This window comes from Diadema setosum, chromosome 4 (assembly GCF_964275005.1).
Source record: "Diadema setosum chromosome 4, eeDiaSeto1, whole genome shotgun sequence".
Lineage (NCBI taxonomy): Eukaryota > Metazoa > Echinodermata > Echinoidea > Diadematoida > Diadematidae > Diadema > Diadema setosum.
In genome coordinates, this window is record NC_092688.1 from 41,149,614 (window position 1) to 41,173,636 (window position 24,023).

At 37.3% G+C, this 24,023-nt stretch overlaps 1 protein-coding gene across 1 annotated transcript in view; it reads right to left on the reverse strand.

Moving 5' to 3' along the window:
* The window catches only part of LOC140227256 (signal peptide peptidase-like 3), a 158,698-nt gene that overhangs the window by 74,245 nt on the left and 60,430 nt on the right, over nucleotides 1–24,023 (reverse strand). The window contains 1 exon segment of the mRNA XM_072307678.1: nucleotides 6,277–6,354. Coding sequence (XP_072163779.1) covers nucleotides 6,277–6,354 — 78 coding nt within the window.

Here is a 24,023-nt window from a genome sequence, read left to right on the forward strand (position 1 = left end):
GACAGAATAAAAAGAAGAAAGACCAACATGACTTTAAAGTGAAAACAAAGTTCTGGTAAGGGCATGAGAACCCGTCTGGCACCATTTCATATTTGCTTGCAATGTATCGAAAGAGTCTACAAAGAAACTTACCTGGCTGACGCGGTTTGTCGGAATGATGAGTCGTTTTGGAGTATTTTGAGAAAAATAATAAAAGTCGGTAGACCGACTTTTATTCCAGAAGGCTCCAGACTAACTCGGTCTCAGGGAAAACTCGACCCTATTTCAGACAATTTACACACAGTTCGTGATCGCCATGTTCATCAGTACTCTATAATACTACTGGTACCAAACGAGGCCTTGATGAGCAGACAGGAAAGTGCGTGCTAATCCTGTACAAAACAAATGGACAGCGCGCGGTCCTCAAGCCTACTAGTATACGCACATCACCTCAGTTGCTGAGACACGCCGTTTTTGAAGTTTTTGTTGTTGTTTATCAAGCGTCTTTGATTGTTTTTAGAGGTGCTTGAGAGGCGCACACTAATTTTGCATGCGCGCCAAAGAGGTAACAACTCGGACCATCACTGCGAGTAGCCAGAACGCTACAATGTAGTTTATACAGGCCGCTCCCATATGCATAGTACACCACACTGTACAATCCAGAGGGACAACGAATACAACTCATCCTGCTGTCAAGCAAAGCGAGGCCGAGTTATCCCCGAGTCCGAGTCTAGCCTGACCCCGTTCGGGTAAGTTCTGAGACTGAATGTTTTTGGTTAATATTTCCCATTTTCGTCGTTACGCATCGAATATCTTGTTATTACAGCGTTATTCCGCACATTTCCTAGGCACACGTTCACATTTTGGAGCAAAATTTGACAACTTTTGCAGGCGTACCAGAACTTTTTGGGGGCTTTAAAGCTTATTGGTTATAAACACATGTAAATTTGCAGAGGTGATGACATCATCATATCACAGGTTTCCCATTGGTTTGGACACAAGAATGTCACTAAAATCATATGAGTTTGGTCCATAATTCCGCAATCTTAATATCTTTTGCTCTAAAAACTATTGTCACTAGGTTACTACAAAGACTACACTGATTTGATGTAAAGGATGCAACTTTGTCATTGAATATCAATTTCATGTGCAAAAAGGAGGAAATAGTAGTAGATTTTTTTTTACCAAAGTGAACTTTGTGAGGTGATTACACCATTCCCTCTTGCAATTTGTGAAAGTGATTGCTCACAATCTAACTACTTCATAGTATTCTATGAAAATGTGGCAAATTTAATATTCCATACACTGTATGTGTACTTTTTCATAAAACGTGGCATTTTGATTCAACTTCTAAGATTCTGTAGACCCGATTTTAAATTTTCTCTCACAGCCAACTTGAATGTCACAGGGCATTGCACTTTAAGTTGTCCATACATACATGTACTATGCTCGTTCAAGCTGGTAATACTCACAGCTGTGTGTATTGTACGTTCTCGCTTTTAATTATCAACCAAAACCTACAACGGGTATCATACTAGATAGCAAATTTACTTGGCGTTTATTGGTTGCGATCTTCAGAACAATGGAAACTGAATACTCTCTTTCTTTTCAATCACAGGAGTGTAACCAAGAGGCACAGTGACAGTAATACCACAACATCCACATTGAAGGGTACATCAAACATTGGACTGTGATCAATAATATCCCAAGGCACAGTGAAGTATAACTATGGCTGAGTCATGGCTTGATCATGACAGGGGCCATATCACATGATCAATCAAGCCAGAGTACTTGGTAAAGTGACAGAAAGGATAAATAGATAGATGGAAAGATAGATAGATAGATAGATAGATAGATAGATAGATAGATGGAAAGACAGATAGATAGAAAGATAGAAAGATGGATAGATAACAAGATAGATAGAAATATACATAGAAAGATAGACAGATAGAAAGATAGATAGATAGACAGATAGATAAAAAGATAGATAGATAGATAGATAGATAGATAGATAGATAGATAGATAGACAGACAGGTATATATATATATGTATATATATATATATATAGATAGATAGATAAAAAGGTAGATCACAGAAAGATAGATAGATAGATTGAGATGCAGGGAGAGGGGGAGTTAGAAGACAGTGAGAGAGGGTGGAACAGACTGTGAGAGAGAAACTGGGAGAGAGAGAGAGAGAGGGAGAGATAGGAAAAGATATAAGAGATGGGGAGAAAGTCAAGAAAGAGATATTAACAAGTAGCATGGGATTGAGGAAAGAGCATAAACTGACAATTTGCATGACTTTGAGCCACAGTGAAGGAGAGCTGCCAGTTGCAGGTAAGAAATCCATCCTGAAAATTAGTTTGCATGAATAGAAGCAGAAAAATTAGGATGAGCAGGGCATTGAAAGTTTGATCAAATCGTGTTGAAAACTACAAAAGTTACCACTTTTTGAAGCTGTAATCAATCAAACACAAATTGGCAATTCTGTAATGTCACATAGAAGCTCATCCCTCTTCCATTTTTTTTCTGTACTGTAAATAAGACATTTTTATTTTCCAAGAGTTAAAGCATTAATTTCAATTGTACATACATGAATCTGTGCACCCTTAACGCAATCACTGTAGACAGTTTCCTATATATTCTCTGCACGGAAAAAAAAAAAAATCTTTTATCAATAACAAAAAAAACCCCAGATTTTACGAAATCTTATGCACGGGGCGAATGGAAGGTAAGCTCAAATGTGTTGCATCACAGAGTTGCCAATTGTGCCTGATTGATCACAACTTCAAATATATCACAACTTTCTGAAATTTGGATCACAATTTGCTCAAAACTTTCACTGTCCTGTTCCTCTCATTAGGTGATCCGAGTATCCTCTCGGATCACCTTCTGTATCTGTACGGATTCTTTGTTGGTGGTTCTTCTTCTTCTTCTTCTTCTTTCTTTATTTCTGGACAAAATTTGTGTATCGATTAGCTCAAAAAGTAATCTTCCTATCAATTTCAAACTTATACCATATATGTATCATGTCCCAAAGACGACGGGTCTAATAAAATCATAGTGATCAGTCGACCGTGACGTCACTATGACGTCATTATATGAAAACACATTCTCAATCATATCTCATCAATGGAATTGAATTTTTCAATGAAATTTACGTCACATATATTTCAAGTTATGCGCATTCTACTCATATTCTCAAAATTCATATTTTCTCTTAAAACGCGCGCGTACGCGCGCGTTGAAATATTTATATGCTCAAATCGAGCTCAATTTTTTTTTGCACACGTTTCAGACCATTTGGAGCATTTTTTGAAAAATTGAAAAAATTGGACGGACGCGTACGTGCGCGCACATATACGCGCGCACAGCTCATATGCAATAGAAATTTCCCGTTTTTCCACATTTGTCGGATGTCTAAAATGTCAAGGAATATTTCTACCAAGTTTCAAGTCGATTCGACTCAATATGACGTCATACGGGCCGGTCAAAGTTGAAATTCCGCGCGCGCGTCAATGGCGATATACAGTGCAACTATGCCAAAAAACCGCCAATTTTAAATCCGATTTTACTCGTCAGGATGGACGGTGACCCCCCATTTTCTTTACATATTCTGAAAGCTGATGAGTTGTACATGTCATTTCATGGGTTGGCAATGCTGGAAAAATGATTGAAATATATCAAATTTCTTAATAAAGTTAAAAAAGTAAATTTTCAAAATGACGTCATCAAATTTCAAGTTTATTCAAGCATATCTCACTTATTCTTTAGTTGATTTTCGTCCAAATTTCAATATGTTGTAGCTTATTAAATGGTCTTTCAGATATATAATAACAACAATTTGATTGGATGACGGCATCACCTCGTAAAAAGGGATTAAAAGTAACATTGTTAAATTTGACCAGTTTACGTGTTATCTCTATGGGAGTGCAGTTTTTCTGGAAATGAAAACTGACATGACTATCTTTATCGAGCACTAGCTCACTTATGCTTCGGTGAATTTCTCCCATATTTTAGTATGTTGTAGCTGAGACTTTGGGCTATCGTATGTATGCCCTTTGTTTTTTCATACGGAGTCGGCATCATGCCCTTTGTTTTTTCATACGGAGTCGGCATCATGCCCAAAAACTTGGTTGAAATTAAAGCTTATCTTCCATGCATTTTCATATTCCTTTCTTTCTGCAACTTTCTTTGCAATAACTCAAGAAAAACAAGCTCTATCAGCCCAATATTTTGCACATGTTTAGTTTATGTCACGTACATTATTTCATAAAATAACAACTACTTGATCGGACACCATCTTGGGTATGTAAATTAGGGTCAAAGGTCATAAGTGTTTCATCCTGTATCTTGATAAATACATGTCCTATCTTTCCCATATTTTGCATACGTAAAGACCATGTTACAAGAATCATTTCACAAAATAAACACTTTTTGCTCAGACGCCATCTTGTCTGTGCAAAGTAGGGTCAAAGGTCATATGTACTTCTTTCTTTATCTTCATTATGACGTGTTATCTCTATGGGAGGGAATTTTTCTAGATGTGAAAATTGACATGATTGTCTTTATCTACGACTAGCTCACTTACCCTTCGGTGAATTTCTTCCAGATTTTAGTATGTTGTAGCCAATTTAATACTCTTTAAGTTCTATTCTATCAAAGATTTAATCGGATGATGTCTTCACCTCGTGAAAATGGATATAATGTAACCTTGTCAAATTTAACCAGTTTACGTGTTATCTCTATGGGAGGGAATTTTTCTGGAAATGAAAATTGACATGACGGTCTTTATGGAGCACTAGCTCACTTACTCTTCGGTGAATTTCTCCCAAATTTTAATATGTTGTAGCTGAGACTTTGGGCTATCGCTAATGTACCCTCTATTTTTTCATACGACGCCGACATCACGTCAAAAAACTTGGTTGAAATCAAACTTATCTTCCATGTATTGAGATATTTCTTTCTTTCTGCAACTTTCTTTGCAATAACTCAAGAAAAACAGCCTCTATCACCACCATATTTTGCACATGTTTAGTTCATGTCACGTACATTATTTCATAAAATAACAACTACTTCATCAGACGCCATCTTGGGTATGTAAATTAGGGTCAAAGGTCATAAGTGTTTCATCCTGTATCTTGGTAAATACATGTCCTATCTTTCCCATATTTTGCACACGTAAAGACCATGTTACAAGGATCATTTCATGAAATAAGCATTTTTGGCTCAGAGGCCATCTTGTCTGTGCAAAGTGGGGTCAAAGGTCATATGTACTTCTTTCTTTATCTTCATTATGACGTGTTATCTCTATGGGAGGGAATTTTTCTAGATGTGAAAATTGACATGATTGTCTTTATCGACGACTAGCTCAATTACCCTTCGGTGAATTTCTTCCAGATTTTAGTGTGTTGTAGCCAATGTAATACTCTTTAAGTTTTCTTCAATCAAAGTTTTAATCGGATGATGTCTTCACCTCGTGAAAATAGATATAATGTAACCTTGTCAAATTTAACCAGTTTACGTGTTATCTCTATGGGAGGGAATTTTTCTGGAAATGAAAATTGACATGACGGTCTTTATCGAACACTAGCTCACTTACTCTTCTGTGAATTTCTCCCAGATTTTAATATGTTGTAGCTGAGACTTTGCGCTATCGTTTCTTTGCCCACTCTTTTTCATGCGACATCGAAATCACGTCGAAAAACTTCGCAAAAATTAAAGCTTAGCTTCGATGTATTTTCATGTTACTTTCTTTCTGCAACTTTCTTTGCAATAACTCAAGAAAGACATTCCCTATTACCCCCATATTTTGCACATGTTTAGTTCATGTCACGTACATTATTATAAGATAACAACTACTTGATCGAACACCATCTTGGGTAGGTAAATTAGGGTCAAAGGTCATAAATGTTTCATTCTGTATCTTCGTTATAGTGTATACTGAATTTGGTACCAAAGATGGCAGACCTGACTCTCTTTTCTAAATGAGAATTAAAACATCACACGGTCAATGTCATTAAACACAGATGAAACCTGTATGGTCATGCCTATTGCGATCAGGACTCGAATCATCGATTAAAAAAAAATCGGATCACCTAATTTGTCAGTGTTGACAAATTCCAAGTCTAGTTTTCATGCTTCTATCCACACTAAAACATTTTCAGGGTGGACCTTCCCTGTAAGGAACTTGGAAAAGAGGAAGAAGAATAAAAATTGCAATACGGAAGAAACAAAAACATTTAAAAAATAATAATAATTTGGGGCTTTTTGTGAAAGGGATTATAGACTCACCTGAAACTTCCGTAGACGATGAGGAGGATGGAGATGAGAAAGGTAGACACACGGGATGAGTCCACCAAGGAGTAGGCCCTGAAAAAACACAAACAGATGAGAAGAGATAAAAAGATTCAATTCTAGACAAGAATAGAAATATCATCCAATAATATGACAACAACAGCATGGTCTTCTTTATCCAGGGTAACCTAACCAGAGGGCCCTGCCATCATTATAACCCTAGCGTTGTCAGGTACCCATTTATACACCTTGGTTGACAAGGACATGACAGGCAAAAATATCCCATCCAAGGACAGTGGCACTTGATGGGATTTGAACCTGGGACCTACATTGTGTATATGATGAAAATCAAGAGTCTTATCCACTATACCACAGTTCCCCAATATCCACATGGAGAAATTCACCATCATATTCTGTAGGAAGGTAAATCAATAAGTGGCAAAATGTGGCCACAGATTTCAACAATGACCATTTCCATATTTGCCTTATCTACTTTCTGATGATAAAATATTATAGTCACTATCCTTTTTCAACAAGATAGTAATGTTTACATTCATACAGCTAGTTTATGTCTCACATTTGTCCTACTTTTCTTTTTAATGGGAATCATATTTTTCTCCCCTTTTTCACTCAATTTTCTCCCAGGTCTTTCCCAAATTATGTCCCTGCAAAGATGGGAGTATTGAAGTTCTGGGAAGGCACCAAATCTATTACGGAGACGGATTTAATTTCATAGGGCAGAGAAGGAGTCAATATTGACAATGCATGCTGGCGCTGTGTGAATACCATTCAGGCATGCTGATGAAGGCTATACCCAAGAAGGCATCCCCCGTTCGATTTACACAAGCCTGCAACTTGCTCATTTGCGCAGTTTCCAAGTGTTCATTCGGATTTCCACGCTGGACCCAGTTACACTTGAAAAGTAATGTTTGCATCTGTGCATGAATGTATGGGTACTTTCATGCACATACTCTCTAAAAAAAAAAAAAAAAAAACGAGTGAAAATATTCACTCTAGAAGGAGTGAATGCAAAAAAGAGTGAATTTAGAGTGAAATTGGAGCGAATTTTGAGTGAAAATGTTCATTTTCACTCTTTTAGAGTGACCTCACGGATCACTCCAAAATCTTCGAGTGATCCCTGAGGTCACTACAAAATGAGTGAAAATAAACATTTTCACTCAAAATTCACTCTTTTTTGCATTCACTCCTTCAAGAGTGAATATTTTCACTCAATTTTTTTTTTTTTTTTTTTTTTTTTAGAGAGTAGGGTTACTTTCATTTGCTTTTTCAATACCTACAATGTCAGTTTTTAACTATATTTATAACACTCCAGGCATATGATCATTATTGCTTTCTCCTCTGCTCTTATATTACATGTAGGTCTCCATCTTATTCAATTTGTTTTGTTCCATCTATTTTGTCAATTATCTATCCCTCCTTACATGTATATTACACGTGTGCATATCATACAGCATTAGGGAAGTGTTGTAGAGCTAAACAACAATCTAACAGTCTATCTACCCACCTGCTATATAAATCTTTCAGTCCAAACCAATCTCGTCATCAATCAATTTACTTTTGTCTGGTAACATATGACCGCTATGAAAGTGAGGATCCAATAACTTTGAGTGAAGCTTCTATATGATATTTTAAGCCTTTTCCTCTTTCAGCTCTCTCAAACCTGTCAAGGTCTAACTGATTTTGCTATGATGGGCATTTCCAATAGACACCTGCCCGGGTATTCTCGGGTCTAATCGTCAACGGGTAAAGGGAAGAGCTGGATGGGTGCAAACTGGCAATGCTTACAAACAAAACAAGTCCCAGTTTTCGCAGGGGAATTCAGCCAGCACGACCCCACAACCTCTCCTCCCCTTACCCACCGCAGACCAACTGAAAGTGATATCCGTCAATCCAACCACAGACGGCAAAAAGGAGTCATAGTTCACAACAGTTGCAAAACAAAACCTAGATATAAATCAGGTTCTGACAACTTGTCAGTGAAAAACATTTGACTGAATCAAAGATATTCTGATCAATAAAGAACAAATTGAAGATTCCTTCCTTTATCATGACAAAAAGATGATAAATTACAAAGGCTCACAAGTACTTTTTCGTTACCACTGCAGAGTATGCATTGTTTATATTCGTTCATTTACATACACATATATTGTATTTAAAAAAACTTTTTTTGGACAATAATTAATCCGCATTGTTCCGCATTGTCATTCCGCAATGATCCGCATTGTTTATAAACTGTTAATTAATGGTTTAAATTTGTATTTGTATTACCTTTCTGCTGAAGGGAAATAAAAGTTCAATTGAATTGAATTGAATTTAATGATAAATAGTATAAAAGCACTTCTCTCAAACTATTGTGGTTAAATCATCTCAACTAACCACCATTACAGCACATGTGGCACAGGCACAATGTACACTGTAACATTTAACAAGTGTAAAGTCAAAAAGCACAAAAGACGGATTATAAACTCTATAAACAGTACAATACTACAATTGAAACACAGAGATGTATTAATTATTGTCCAAAAAAAAAAAATGCACTCAAATGACAAATCTGAAAAAACAAACTTTAAACTTCCCTACTGTTCATATGCAAACAGATAATGTTTAGAAACTAAAAGAAAATACTGAAGACCTTCCTTTGCAAGAAAAATCAGTAAAATTGGAGACAAAATACTTAAGAAAAACAACAATAAAATTCCTGGAATTACACTTAAGTATTAAACGATGAAAATGTATTAAAAGAGATGAAAAGAAAATGTGGAAATGAAAAGAATTGTATGCTGTAAAAGCTGTCATTTTCGATGTTGTTTTCGCAATTTGACACCGAGGTTATCTTAAGTGCATTAATGCCTTTCCATTTGCAATATTTACACACGTTGTTAAATTCATGGCCCAACAGTGATTTGTGAAATTCATGAAAAATGCACAAATCCCTGAATTTTATCATCACATAGTGCTGTTACTTTCTATACAAACAGGTCACTGGTAGGACAGGCAGGATTAACAAAAGCTGTTGCAAGTTGTTATTGTTATTTTGATTTTGAAGTGTTGAGTAGAAATATAGTCTCACTTCAAGGACAAAGGAGAGTTTGAACATGAACAGAAATTAAAAAAAAAAAACACAGAAAAAATAAAATTCTCTGTATACATTTGTACATCAAGAGTTCAAATAAGTTCAATACTTGAACCTGACATGCCCCATGTTCATGTTACAGGAATGATTTGCTATTCTTTTCAGAAGCTGCCATTATTACATTTCCTATAATAGCTTTGAATTGAGTTAGCTGAAATTTCTCAAGGGGGAAAGATATTTGTAGACTGCAAGGTTGTATAGAGCCCCATTATATCGCCCACGTCTTGGGAGTTACATTTTCCAAATGGCTTTGAAACAGAAACTATAAACTTGTTAATTGCAGGCGATTGCCATGGCAACGACCCCCTGGATAGAGCACACTTGCTCCATCCCCCTCCCCCCCCCCCTCCCCAAGGAAGCTGCATAGAACAATAGTGTGACATTTGTGCAAGTAGAGCAAATCGGTTTAATGAGGTTGCACTCTAAATGGGAAACATTTACACTGTTGATAGCTAGGCCTGTGTGACTGTAACATTCGAGTCAACTCAAACAAATGTCAGAAAAATTTATGACCGCTTGCTCTCAGGATCTTATGGTGATGTGCTATCAAGATTTAATGTCCAAGTGAAGTCTTGAAAGACTGCCTAGCTCTTCATTCATTCTGTCTGTGAAATGTCATTAAACTTTTTTTTTCGTCACAATCACTGGTGGCTGTACTGACTTAAAAGTCAAAGGTCGCTTAACTGTGCCCATAAGACTGACAACCTGTTCCACTCTACTGTATGTTACCTGGAAATTTTGAATTCATGGCCTATTGGAATGAGTAATGTAATGGTAGTGACAGAGTCAATTTCATATTTTCTCAAAGTTTTTTTTTTTCTTCCAGACTTTGCTTACGGCATTTATTGAGTATAACATATAAATATAACATCCGTCCACATAAGAAAGGTCAAAACTGGCATGACAACTCAAGAGAAAACAAATTTTGGTATTTTGGTATTTTAGTGAAGCAGCAGAACAAGCAATTTTGTGCATGTAATGTACAGATGTGCCTGAGATGCTAAACATACTATTTTGTGATCCACAATGAATGTGCGACCCAATTTTAAAGGGTGTGTACAGTTCTGGTTGAGGTGGGGATTTAGCTTTTAACGTTTTGTGAGATATTCAGAAACCACTCTATGAGATGTCAAAGCGCATGCAATTCTAAGGGGTATCAAAAGTTTATTTGATGAAAATCGGTTTTGAAATGGCCGAGATATCCAAAAACAAGGTGAAACAAAGAGATCCTAATAAAAGGCATGGCCTGTAGTCTTTTATTATTATCACTTTTTTGGATATCTCGGCCATTTGAAAACCAATTTTTATCAAATAAATGTTAAATCCTTCTTAAAACTAGAGATTGTAATTTGTCATTACTGACAAATTAAGGTGATCCGATTTTTTTTTTTTAATCAATGATTCGAATCATGATCGCAATAGGCATGACCATACAGGTTTCATCTGTATTTAGAGACATTGGCCGTGTCATGTTTGGATTCTCATTTAGAAAAGGGAGTCATGTCTGCCATCTTTGGTACTAATTCTGTATACACTAGATAACGAAGATACAGCAACAAATACATATGACCTTTGACCCACCTTTACACTCCCAAGATGACATCTGAGGAAAAAGTGGTTATTTTGTGAAATGATTCTTATAACATGGTTTTTGCGTGTGCAAAATATTGGAGAGATAGGACACGTATTCACCAAGATACAGGATGAAACATTTATGACCTTTGACCCTAATTTACATACCCAAGATGGTGTCCGATCAAGTAATTGTTATCTTATGAAATAATGTACCTGACATGAACAAAACATGTGCAAAATATGGGATTAATAGCCATTGTTGTTGTTCATCTATTGCACAGAAAGTAGTAGAAAGAAAGAAAAATAAAGAAAAAATTATGTTAATTTTATAGAAATTTGAAGGAGAAGCATGAAAAAATCAGAAAAAGATAAAGTTAGGAAAGGAGATTAAGACTGACTAAAGAAAAAGAAGAAAAAAAAAAGTGTTTAAAAAAATTTCAAAAAAAGTATTGGCAGGGGTGAGCCTCGAACCAGGGACCTTAGGATTACGAGTCGGATGCGCTATGCAATGACCTATTTCATGCTCCATAGGCCCTGTGTATTAAGCAAAATGACGTTACATCGAAGCCACGTGCCATTTTTCAACCAAGTTTTTCGACGTGATGCCGACGTCGTATGAAAAAATAGAGGGCACATTTACGATAGCCCAAAGTCTCAGCTACAACATATTAAAATCTGGGAAAAATTCACCGAAGCATAAGTGAGCTAGTGCTCGAAAAAGATAGTCATGTCAATTTTCACTGCCAGAAAAACTGCTCTCCCATAGAGATAACACGTAAACTGGTCAAATTTTACAAGGATACTTTCAATCCATTTTTACGTTATCCCATCAAAATGTTGTTTTACAGTAATGAAAGAACATTTCATAAGCTACAACATACTGAAATCTGGGTGAAAATTGGCGAAATTCAAGTGAGATACGCTCGAGTGAATTTGAAATTTGATGACGTCATTTTGAAAATTTACTTTTTTTACTTTATTAAGAAATTTGATATCTTTTAATCATTTTGTCAGCATAGCCAGCCCATGAAATAACATGTACAACTCATCAGCTTTCAAAATATGTAAAGAAAATGGGGGGTCACCGTTCATCCTGACGAGTAAAATCAGATTTAAAATCATCGGTTTTTTGGCATAGTTGCACTGTATGTCGCCATTGACGCGCGCGCGGAATTTCAACTTTGACGGGCCCGTATGACGTCATATTGAGTCGGATCGACTTGAAACTTGGCAGAAATATACCTTGGCATTTCAGACATCCGATCCGTGTGAAAAATCGGGAAATTTCTATTGCATATGAGCTGTGTGTGCGTATACGCGCGCGCGCGTACGCGTCCGTCCGATTTTTTCAATTTTTCAAAAAATGCTCCAAATGGTCTGAAACGTGTGCAAAAAAATTTTGAGCTCGATTTGAGCATACAAATATTTCAACGCGCGCGTACGCGCACGTTTTAAGGTATAGATGAATTTTCAGAATATGCGTAGAATGCGTTTGACTTGAAATTTATGTGACGTAAATTTCATTGAAAAACTCCACTCCATTAATGAGATATGATTGAGAATGTGTTTTCATATAATGACGTCATAGTGACGTCACGGTCGACTGATCACTTTGATTTTAGTTCGATTGCCGTCTTTGGGACACGATACATACATGGTGTAAGTTTGAACTTGATAGGCATAGCACTTTCTGAGCTAACCTCTGCACAACTTTTGGGGAGAAATAAAGAAAGAAGAAGAAGAAAGAATCCGTACAGATACAGAAGGTGATCCGAGAGGATACTCGGATCACCTAATTACAGATTATTGTACATGCTCTTTCATATTTCATAAGAGGTTTCTCATTATCTCACTTAGGAATGTTCAAAACATGAATCCCCACCTCAACCAGTACTGTACAGTCCCTTTAAAGTTGAATTATTTTCTACTAAATGCATAATTAGAATTTAACCTCAAAAGGAGAGGAGTCTTTTGATTTCACCGGGTTAATGCAAAATGATTTCCTATGCCTTCATGAACGAAAACCTCTTTCTGGACTTTAAAGTCCAATTCCACAGTCAAATTCTTCCACAGTTCAGCTCACAAGATGTGTATGGTGCCATTGACAGGCAATGTGCAATTGGCCATGATGGAAAAACAGCAAAAAGCAGAACCCTGTAAAAATACACACACTACTGTCAAAACACAATGATGTGTGTCAATGAATATACCAACTGTTTGAACTCTTCACAATTGTACAGTGTTCATTGTACGCCCCACCATATTAACTTGACACTCATTTCACTCGCGAAGTGTTATCAGCGTTTGGATGGCACTTTTTATTTGCCGCCTTTTCGCACATGCCCCCCCCCCCCAAAAAAAAAAAAAAATAAAAAAAAAATAAAAAAAAAATGAATGAATACTAAAATCATGCAGCAAATGAGGCATTCAAATTCTCAAAACTGTGCATGCCTGAATAATGACCAGAGCATGACCCTATTGTAGGCACCCTCACCCTGGGCCTAGTGTGCCGAGTTACATGTGTGTACATTTTATGGGATTACAAAACTGAAGTTTGTTTTTTTTTTCTCCTTTTGTTTTGTTTGTTTGTTTGTTTTTTGCACATGCTGGTTCAGACAGACTGTGTGAGGCAAATTATCGCAAAGGTTTCAAGACAAATCATAACAAACTAATTTTTGCATCATGATGAAAACTACATTAATATAAAGTATTGTGTGTGTGTGCGAGAGAGAGATAGCATTACAAAATTGAAGAAGAAGGCCATTAATTCGTTGAGGACGGACCGATTTTGCTACAACACGCAATTCCCATAGACACTTGCCCAAGTATACTCAGGACTCGTCCTCAACGGGTTAAATATGAAGACCATCGATTTCGGGTGTGTGCATTGCTTGGGACCACAGTATCACCACGGAGGTGGGCAAGAATCCCTCTCTTGGTCACACCTCATCCGAAACCTGTATCCACAGGGAAAGTAAAAAATAAGTGGCACAAGCTGGGATCAAGACTACACATGAGAGTGTCAGCCCTCTGCTGCTATCCTCACGTGACCTTTGGCATTGGCTCTAGCTGCCTGGCGATGACTGAGCGACTTGAGCTGGAATTATTTTCATTACAGTGCCGCACTTGATACAGATTTGCACACCGATGCACCCGCTTCATATTTCGCATGTGCATTTGACGCTGTGCCATAGAGTTTCCATTGCATTCCTCTGACAGTGACAGTGGAGAGTTATCCAGGGGGGCATTTCATGAAGCGTTTTGGTTGGATATTTTTCTGACAAACTGTTTCAAGCTACTGAAATCCTTGCATCTGATTGGCTGAGAGTAAATTTGTCTGACAACTTTGTCGGACAAAATGCTTTATGAAATGCCCCCCTGGACTAAATGTGTGTAATCCCTCCGAATGGCTCTGCCACAGTTATGGATGGACCATTGAGCTACAAGACTAGCAATTGAGTCAAATTTGCAGATTAAACTTTAGAAAGGTCTGTATTGTACTACAGTTGTAGAAGAGGATTCCCCCCCCCCCCAAAAAAAAAAAGTACTGTATTCCCTGTACAATTTTCAGTGGGTAGAGTAAGCTAGCCCAGCCATTAATAAAAATTATCAATTTTCATTATTAATATATTGATATTATATTATCATACAATAGCAGTAATATACCATTACTATCATTATCGTCACTAGATACATATCTACCATCATTTGGGTATCTCAGCAGTAAATTTCATTGTTTTTATAGCAATACACTCCTTCTAATCATCATACCAATAATTAGGTGATACGCTATCAGCGTATCACCTATTGTAATTGTCAAAATTTCTCTTTTTTTTTATTCTTCTTTCTTTCTGCCACATTTTGTGTCGTCAATATCTCAACAATGACATCACGGAATGACATGACATTTTCAGTCAACATGTCTCATAACAATATCTAGCCACAATAAGGTTTTCATGACAGTAACATATCTATGACGTCATCTAGGCGCCATTTTGTGATTTTCGGACCTTGTCACATGATCAATCATAACTTCATAACTAGATGTCATTTCTGTATCATTTTCGCTGGACATAAAGTTCAGGTCACGCTCTATCTTACTTTCTAACGCTAGTTACCCAGGTCATCATTAGGCGCGCGTAAGCGCGCGTCAAAATTTTAAAAGGCTCAAAACGACTTCCCAATGGGAAATCTCGAAGTTTCAGACAATTATAAGCGTTTCAAACATTTTCTCGCGTGCGCGTCCGTCCGCGCAATTTCGCGCGCAGAGCGCTTAAGAAACATGGAAATGCAATTTTTTTGACTGATTTGGATTCCTGATACTTTGAGTAACAGTATCTATTGATTTCCGATCGATTTCGACCCATAACAAAGGAATGCACAGGCGTCAAAGTTGAAATTCCGCACGCGCGTCTTTCTGCAAATATAGTGAAAAAACATGTCTTTGTTTATTTCGTCATAGCTCTTTAAATCGTCCGTTGACCCTATATTTCTATTGCATATTACAAAAGCATATGAATTGTAAATAACATTCCAAGTATCAATATTGCCAGAGAAACGCGATGACGTCATCAAATCGTCATTTTATATAAAAAAAAGTGGAATTGATTTTTTTGAGGTACTGTTTCTGACATTCATTTGCTCGTATCTCTGTTGTTTAAGCTCAATATTATCCCAAATTCAGATATGTTGTACTTTGAACATTTGCCTCTCAAGTCCATGTGATGGTTTTGATATATGATGACGTCATCATACTAGAAATTGTGATTAAAGGTAAAGACTCAAAATCAGACAAGTTTACGTGTTATGTCTATGGGAGGTGATTTTTTTTCAAACCATGCATTGACTTGACAACGTTTAAGCACCTTTACCTCATCTGATTTTGCTCCATTTCCTCTGAAACATAAATATGTTGTAGCTGAGACAATAAGCTGCAGTCATCATGCATTTTATATTTTCAAATCTCCTCATCAGGTCGACAATTTTGTAGTTAAAAACTGAAAATGAGAATGCAATCTGTACGGAATGATTCCCGATTGTTCTTTGCAACTGTATATTGGTCGAATCCACGCGGCCACTTGTGGGAAGTTGAATAGCGCCATCTCAGTCAGCACTGTCACGACAGTATAATCATACATTTAAGTTTCGCATAGAATCTCCAGGACAGCCATATGGCGTAATCGCTTAGCGCGCTGGGTGTTCATAACGCCATACCGGAAGGCGAGAAGTTCGACTCCCGCGGAAGTTTTCTCTTTCTTTTTTTTTTTTTTTTTCCGGCAATTCAGCTTTACTCCGATGTCATTTATCGTATTATTTTACCAAGTATACGTAACCCGTGAACACGGCTGCTCTATTTCCCTCGTTTTGTATTGGAGTTTGGAGATTGGGTTTGCTTCATTAATTTTGTCACACCTAATGTTGTAAATTGCCCCTTGTTACAGTGTCCCGCTTGCCACCTTTCGTTTGCTCTTTCCTTTTCTCTTCATTGGTTCTTGTAATATTGTAACAGGATAGGTAGGAACATGTACGTTTAGATAACTGGCAGGAATGGGAGCTGAATTGATTAACTCTAGTCCAGTTGTATGGCGTCTCGCTCATCTCTTTGAAATTCCAGGTTGTTATTGTTTGACCCAATAACGGAGTTGTAGACAGGTTTTATGTTGCTATAGAGGTATCTTGTGCCACATGAATGGAAGGCATCACTGTTTAGTAGTAGTAATGAACTTTTTCATGTTGTAAATGATATAAAGATATGAATTTCACATCCAATCTTCGGGACAGCCGTGTGGCTTTATAGTCGCTTAGCGCGCTGCATGGTCATTATGCACTACCTTAGGACGAGATGTTCGGGACCCGCAGGACGCTATTATTTTTTTCTCTCTCTCTCTCTCTTTCTTTGTTTTTCTTTTGGCAGTTCAGCCTCATTCCGATGTCATTACCCCACGACACACAGTCACTCAAGTTCCCTTTTTTTTTTTTTGTCGGAGGCTGGAGGTTGGATTTGCTTCATTTATCATACGTAATGTTGTAAATTGCCCTTGATATACAGTGCCCCGCTTGCCACCTTTCGTTTTCTCTTTCCTTTTCTCTACGTTTGTTCCTGTTACACTGCACAAGACAGGTCGGAAAATAATTTACATAACTCAACTGGAGCAGGAATGGCAACTGAATAAATTAACTCTAGGACAGGTGTATGGCGTCTCGCTCGTCTCTTTGAAATTCCAGGTTGCTATTGTTTGACCCAATAACGGAATTGTAGACAGGTTTTATGCTGCTATAGAGGTATCTTGTGCCACATGAGTAGAAGGCATCACTGTTTAGTAGTAGTAATGAACTTTTTCATGTCCCTCCATGTCAATTATAGTGTGTTCAAAGGGGTTGTGTGTCTATCTGCCAAAGAAAAGGAAAACCTTATTTTCGCCATGGCTATTTCTCTATACGTAACCGTAGGTGATGAGTGTTGTTGGTATCTGAGCAGTGAATAACACAACATCAGGCTAAAATCCCCCTTTTATACGCGCTAAGCGTTCAATCTGATATATCTTTATTTATGTAGTCAATCACTGCTAATGGCGTTACAGAATTATGTTATAACACCTTTCACTGAAAGTTTATAAAGCAAAGTTTATGGACAAGGCAAGCAATTGTACATGAATAATACCAATGATTTCAGAGGGAAATTATGGTATACCTAAATGTAAGGGTATCATTGCTTTGGAATTGCTGAAACAATATCTTGGCACGAGGTCTTCCACCTCTAATAACTGATCCCTTTAAAGATGTGTCGGTCACGGGTGATCGTCATGATTCATCTTTCACGTAGAAGCTTCCGTTCCACACTCTTAGTTCGAGAAGACTTACCATCATACTTCAAATTGTGATTAAAGGTAAAGACTCAAAATCAGACAAGTTGACGTGTTATGTCTAAGGGAGGTGATTTTTTTTTTTAAACCATGCATTGACTTGACAACGTTTCACCACCTTTATTTCAGCTGATTTTGCTCCATTTCCTCTGAAACTTAAGTATGTGGTAGCTCAGACAATAAGCTGCAGTAATCATGCATTTTATTTTTTCAAATCTCCTCATCAGGTTGATAATTTTGCAGCTAAAAACTGAAAATGCGAATGGAATGTGGACGAAACGATTCCTGATTCATCTTTCACATACATAAGTTTACATTCCTCATATTTTCTCGTCGAGACGTATGGCCGAGAGGATAAAGGCGACGTCACAAGATACGTGAGGTTGCACACGTACGGGTTCGAACCCCATAAGAACACGAAACAAAATACTTACATCTTTTGCTTTTTTTCTTTTATGGAGTATTCACCTTCGTCCATGTAGAAATCACGTTTTCATGTAAACGTACACACACACACACACACACACACACACACACACACACACACAATATCCCTTTGTTTTGTGTTGGAGACCACATTGCTTTGACTGGCAACTTGGACTTGAAATTACAAATGTTAAAGTGAAGATGGCTCTTAAAAGACCGCATGGCCATGTTTGATTTTTTTTTTTACAATATAAAGACCTATTGGTAAATATTCATTCACATATCCTTTCCAATCAACTTACTTGGACACGCCGACACCACACGAAATTTTCAATTGGTTGCATGACAGAAACAATTTCATCTGAATTATGTAGGACTGCATAAAGAATTGGACTTCACGAATATTTCTCAATATTATATTATACTTCAAGTCGCTACTTAACATTATTTTCGTTGTCGATCACTGAAAATGAGAATGGAATCTGGTCGAAACGATTCCCGATTTATCTTTGTAACTGTATATTGATCGAATCCACGCGGCCACTCGTGGGAAGTTGAACAGCGCTATCAGTCACTTGACGTATATCGCCAAAAAACTGAATATCAATGTAAATTTGTGTTGTGTATAGCATACATAGATAGATTTAAGTTTCGCACAGGATCTTCGGATCTTCCGTGTGGCAGAATCGCTTAGCACGCTGCGTGTTTATAATGCCCGACCGGAAGGAGAGAAGTTAATCGAGTCCCGCAGGACTTTTTCCTTTTATTTCTTTTTTCTTTTCTTTTTTTCAGCAGTTCAGCTTCACTCTGATGTCATGAACACAGCTACTCTATTTCCCTTGTTTTGTATTGGAGTTTGGAGGTTGGGTTTGCTTCATATTTTGTCACGCGTAATGTTGTAAATTGCCCCTTGAAACAGTGCCACGCTTGCTACCATTCTTTTTCTCTTTCCTTTTCTCTTCATTTAGATTTTGTTCTTGTTATACTGTAGCAGGATATTTAGGAACGTGTACGTTTACATAACTAACAGGAATGGGAACTGAATTAATTAACTCTAGTCCAGGTGTATGGCGTCTCGCTTATCTGTTTAGAATTCCAGGTTGTTATTGTTTGACAAAAACGGAGTTAAAGACAGGCAGGGAAGGAAGTGACTTGATATTGCTTCATATTATATGAGGAATTTCGGGCAATACCTTTCCAATTAGTGTAGTGATTTTGACAGGGTTCTCTGTCGTTTATTTTCGTCATGGCTGTTTCACTAGTTTAGCCATAGGTGATATGTGTTGTTGGCATCTGGGAGAATAGAACAGATCAGTACCAAACTGGAATAGCCCTATAAGCAATGTGGTAAGCATTCAATTTGTTGCATTATCTTTCTTCTTTAAAGTCAATCACTACTGATCGAATTACACCATATAATATGGCACGTTTCACTGGTAGTTTAGGAAAAGGGAGCTAATTCAATGCAAGATACAATGATATGTGCTACCATTGATTTTAGAGACGTCATTGTGGTGTGGTGCTGGTGGTGGTAAGGGAATCATTGCTTTTAAATTAATGAGACAATCCTTGGAACTTTGCATCAAGAATATAATGCATGTTCGTGCGGCGTTTTTTTTTTTTTAATCCTGACGTGGACATTATTTTTCTTTATCTTGTTTTTAATTCAAGAATGTTATATCTGAATATGTTCGATTTAGTTACGGTTTCAATGCATCTTGTTTACCATCTTCTCTGACATTAAATTGATGGTTTTTAAATTTGACATTGTCTGTCTATTTGTCTGTGTATGCTCATAAAACACTGCTATAACAACTAAAACATTTGTTTCACTTGTCACACGCAATGCTATGGATTGCAGTTGTGCATGCAGTTTTCCTTTTGCCACCTCTCGTTTTTCTCTCCCCTTTTCCCTCACTTTGGTTTTGTTATGCTGCAGATGGGAATGATTACAATAACATAACCCAACTTGAAGTAGGAATGAGAACTGAATAAATTAACTCTAGGCCAGGTGTATATAGCGTCTCGCTCATCTCTTTGAAATTTCAGGTTGTCATTGTTCTATCAACGGAGTTGAAGACAGGCTTTATGTTGCTATAGAGGTATCTAGCTCCACATGAATGGAATGCATACGCTGTTTAGTATTAGTAATGAACTTTTTCATGTCCATCCCTGCCAAGAAAAGTGTGTTTGACGGGGTTCTGTGTCATTGTGCCTATGAGAAAGCAAAGTTTTATTTTCGCCATGGCTGTTTCTCTATGCGTAGCCGTGAGTGATGGATGTTGTTGGCATCTAGCTGGGCAGTAAAAAACCGAGTATCATGCTATAATACCCCCCCCCCCCCCCCGTTAGGTTCTAAGCGTTCAATGTGATATATATTTCTTCTTCATTATGTCAATCACTGCTGATGGAATTACAGAATTATGCTATGACACGTTTCACTCAAAGCTTAAAAAGCAAAGTTTATGCACTATACAAGTAATGGTGCATGAATCCTATAGACCATTGATTTTAGATGAGAAATTATGATATGCCTATAGTAGGGATGTCATTGATTGGGAATTAATGACACGATTAAGCATTTTCATAATCCTTATCCTTTACTCTAACCTCCGTGAAAATATCATATTTGAATTCAACCAATAAGATGGTAAAAAATGCATGCATTCATGTTTTATCAATATACAATGTATGGACTTTCCAAACATTCAACAGCGATTATCTCAAAATGAACATTGTGTGGGTTAGCACTATATTGCATCGACCCCTTCGATTGTCTATCAAGTTCATGTCGATGTTTTCTAATTTGATGACGTCATCATACTAGAAGTTGTGATTAAAGGCAAGATATCAAAATCAGCGAAGATTACTAATCGCTGCCTCATGTTCCTGTGTTTGATCGTCCAGTCAATACCAAACTGACGACATACGTTGAATATGTTATACTTTGAACAATTGTCTATCAAGTCCATGTCGATGTTTTCTAATTTGATGACGTCATCATACTAGAAGTTGTGATTAAAGGCAAGATATCAAAATCAGCGAAGATTATGTGTTATGTCTATGGGGGGATTTTTTTTTTTAACCATGCATAGACGATAAACGCTCAAGCACTTTTACCTCACTTGATTTTGCTTCATTTCCTCTGAAACTTAAGTATGTTGTAGCTGAGACAATAAGCTGCAGTAATCATACATTTTATTTTTTTTCAAATCTTCTCATCAGGTTGACAATTTTGCAGCTTAAAACTGAAAATGAGAATGGAAGGTGGACGAAACGATTCCTGATTCATCTTTCACATACATAAGTTTACGTTCCTCATATTTTCTCGTCGAGACGTATGGCCGAGTGGTTAAAGGCGACGTCTCAGAGACGTGAGGTTGCACACATTCATTCATTCATTCATTTTCATTTTCATTTCATTTATTTCATTCCTTCTTTCTTTTTCGTCAAACATAACACGATATGTATCAGAAGATATAACATAGGCATGTATTCGACTTTACATGGTAGATAATGGTTAACAAATACGAAATTATACATGCATACCGGCAAAATACAAAGTTATGTTTGGAGGATAAAAAAAAAAGAAAGAACTGAGAGGTTCACTGAAAAGCATGCTTGTAAATTGTGAACCACTCAAAAGGATTCTTGTGAATACATTAAACTTTTTTTTTTTTTTTTTTTTTTACAAAGACAGGAGAGAACAAGACAGTAGAAACACAACGACATTACATGACTTTACAGTAGGGTATACCATGACACATGCGGGTTCGCACCCCACAAGATCACGAAACAAAATACTTAGCCATTTTACTTTTTTTTTTCTTCAGTGGTGTATTACATATTCGTCCATGTAGAAATCACGTTCGTATAGAAACGCACCTATACACACACACACACACAATATCCCTCTTTCTTGTGTTGGAGACCACATTGCTTCGATTGCTGCAAAATTTTGCAGGCTGACTTTATCAAACCGATTATAGTATAAGTAATGACGACTACGGAGGTGTTGTACTTTGAACAATTGTCTTTCAAGACCATGTCATTGTTTTGTACTTTGATGACGTCATCACACTGAAAATTGTGATTAGAGGTAAAGACGCAAAATCGGACAAGTTTACGTGTTATGTCTATGGGAGGTGATTTTTCTTTTAAACCATGCATTGACTTGACAACGTTTAAGCACCTTTATCTCAGCTGATTTTGCTTCGTTTCCTCTGAAACTAAAGTATGTTGTAGCTGAGACAATAAGCTGCAGTAATCATGCATTTTATTCTTTGAAATCTCCTCATCAGGTTGACAATTTTGCAGTTTAAAACTGAAAATGAGAATGGAATGTGGACGAAACGATTCCTGATTCATCTTTCACACACATAAGTTTACGTTCGTCATATTTTCTCGTCGAGACGTATGGCCGAGTGATTAAAGGCGACGTCTCAGAGAAGTGAGGTTGCATACGTGCGGGTTCGAACCCCACAAGATCACGAAACAAAATACTTTGCTATTTTACTTTTTTTTCTTCAATGGTGTATTACATATTCGTCCATGTAGAAGTCAAGTTCGTATATAAACGCACCTATACACACACAGACACACACACACACACACACACACACACACAATATCCCTCTTTTTTGTGTTGGAGACCACATTGCTTCGACTGCTGCAAACTTTTGCAGGCTGACTTTGTCAAACCGATCATAGTATGTAATGACGACGACGGAGGTGTTGTACTTTGAAAAATTGTCTTTCAAGACCATGTCAATAAGCCAGTTCGGGGTTAGCTCATGGGCACATGGGTACAAATGACCTTTCTTCTTTCTCAGTTGATTAGGCACTCCACTAGTTTCAAGCGACAGAAGGCATGAGCTTGCCCAACGTAACAATTTATGGAATTCATCAGTCATGTTCAAACAAAGGATGAACTTGCATAGACCAGGTGACCAGAATGATCCTTCCATTGACATTTTGGAAAGCATCCATTTCATTATTTTGCATTGAATGTATTAACAATCTCTTTCTATTGATATTGTCAGACACCGCTTTTGCTGTCATGTGGATGTGCTGGCAAGCACCACTTATAGGGATCAGTTGAATAATCATTACATTACAGATGCTTATCTCTGTGAATTTAAAAACCACCATGCTCTGCTGGTACAGATGACCTTTTTCTGCTCATGCTCAAAGTGGAACCCCGAACTGGCTTATTGTTTCGTACTTTGATGACGTCATCACACTGAAAATTGTGATTAAAGGCAAGGTATCAAAACCAGCCGATTACAGGTTTTATGTCTACGGCACGTATTTTTCCCAAGTCGCCAGAAATGGCATAGCGACATCAGTCGTTACAAGGCCGCATTTCCGTCTAGCAATGCAATACATGTTCACGCGGCCCCGTTTGTTGAGTGGGCATTGACTTTTTCCCCCCCTGTAATATCTATACATTTTTTTTTTGCCTAACCATTTCCGTGGATGTCCCGTGGCCGAGTGGTTAGAGAAACGGATTTGCATGCACGCTGAATAATTTCAAGGTGCCTATATCACATTCTTTTCTTTGTCGATCACGGATGACCGACATCTGATGACCCCAAGCGTATCACCTAACTCGTCCTTAGTGTGACGAGTTTCATATCTCGTGAATATTCATCTTGCACAAACTGCTATATTGGAGGTCTCTGTAGCCATGCACTGTACAGCTCAGCAACAGATTGTGGAAAGAG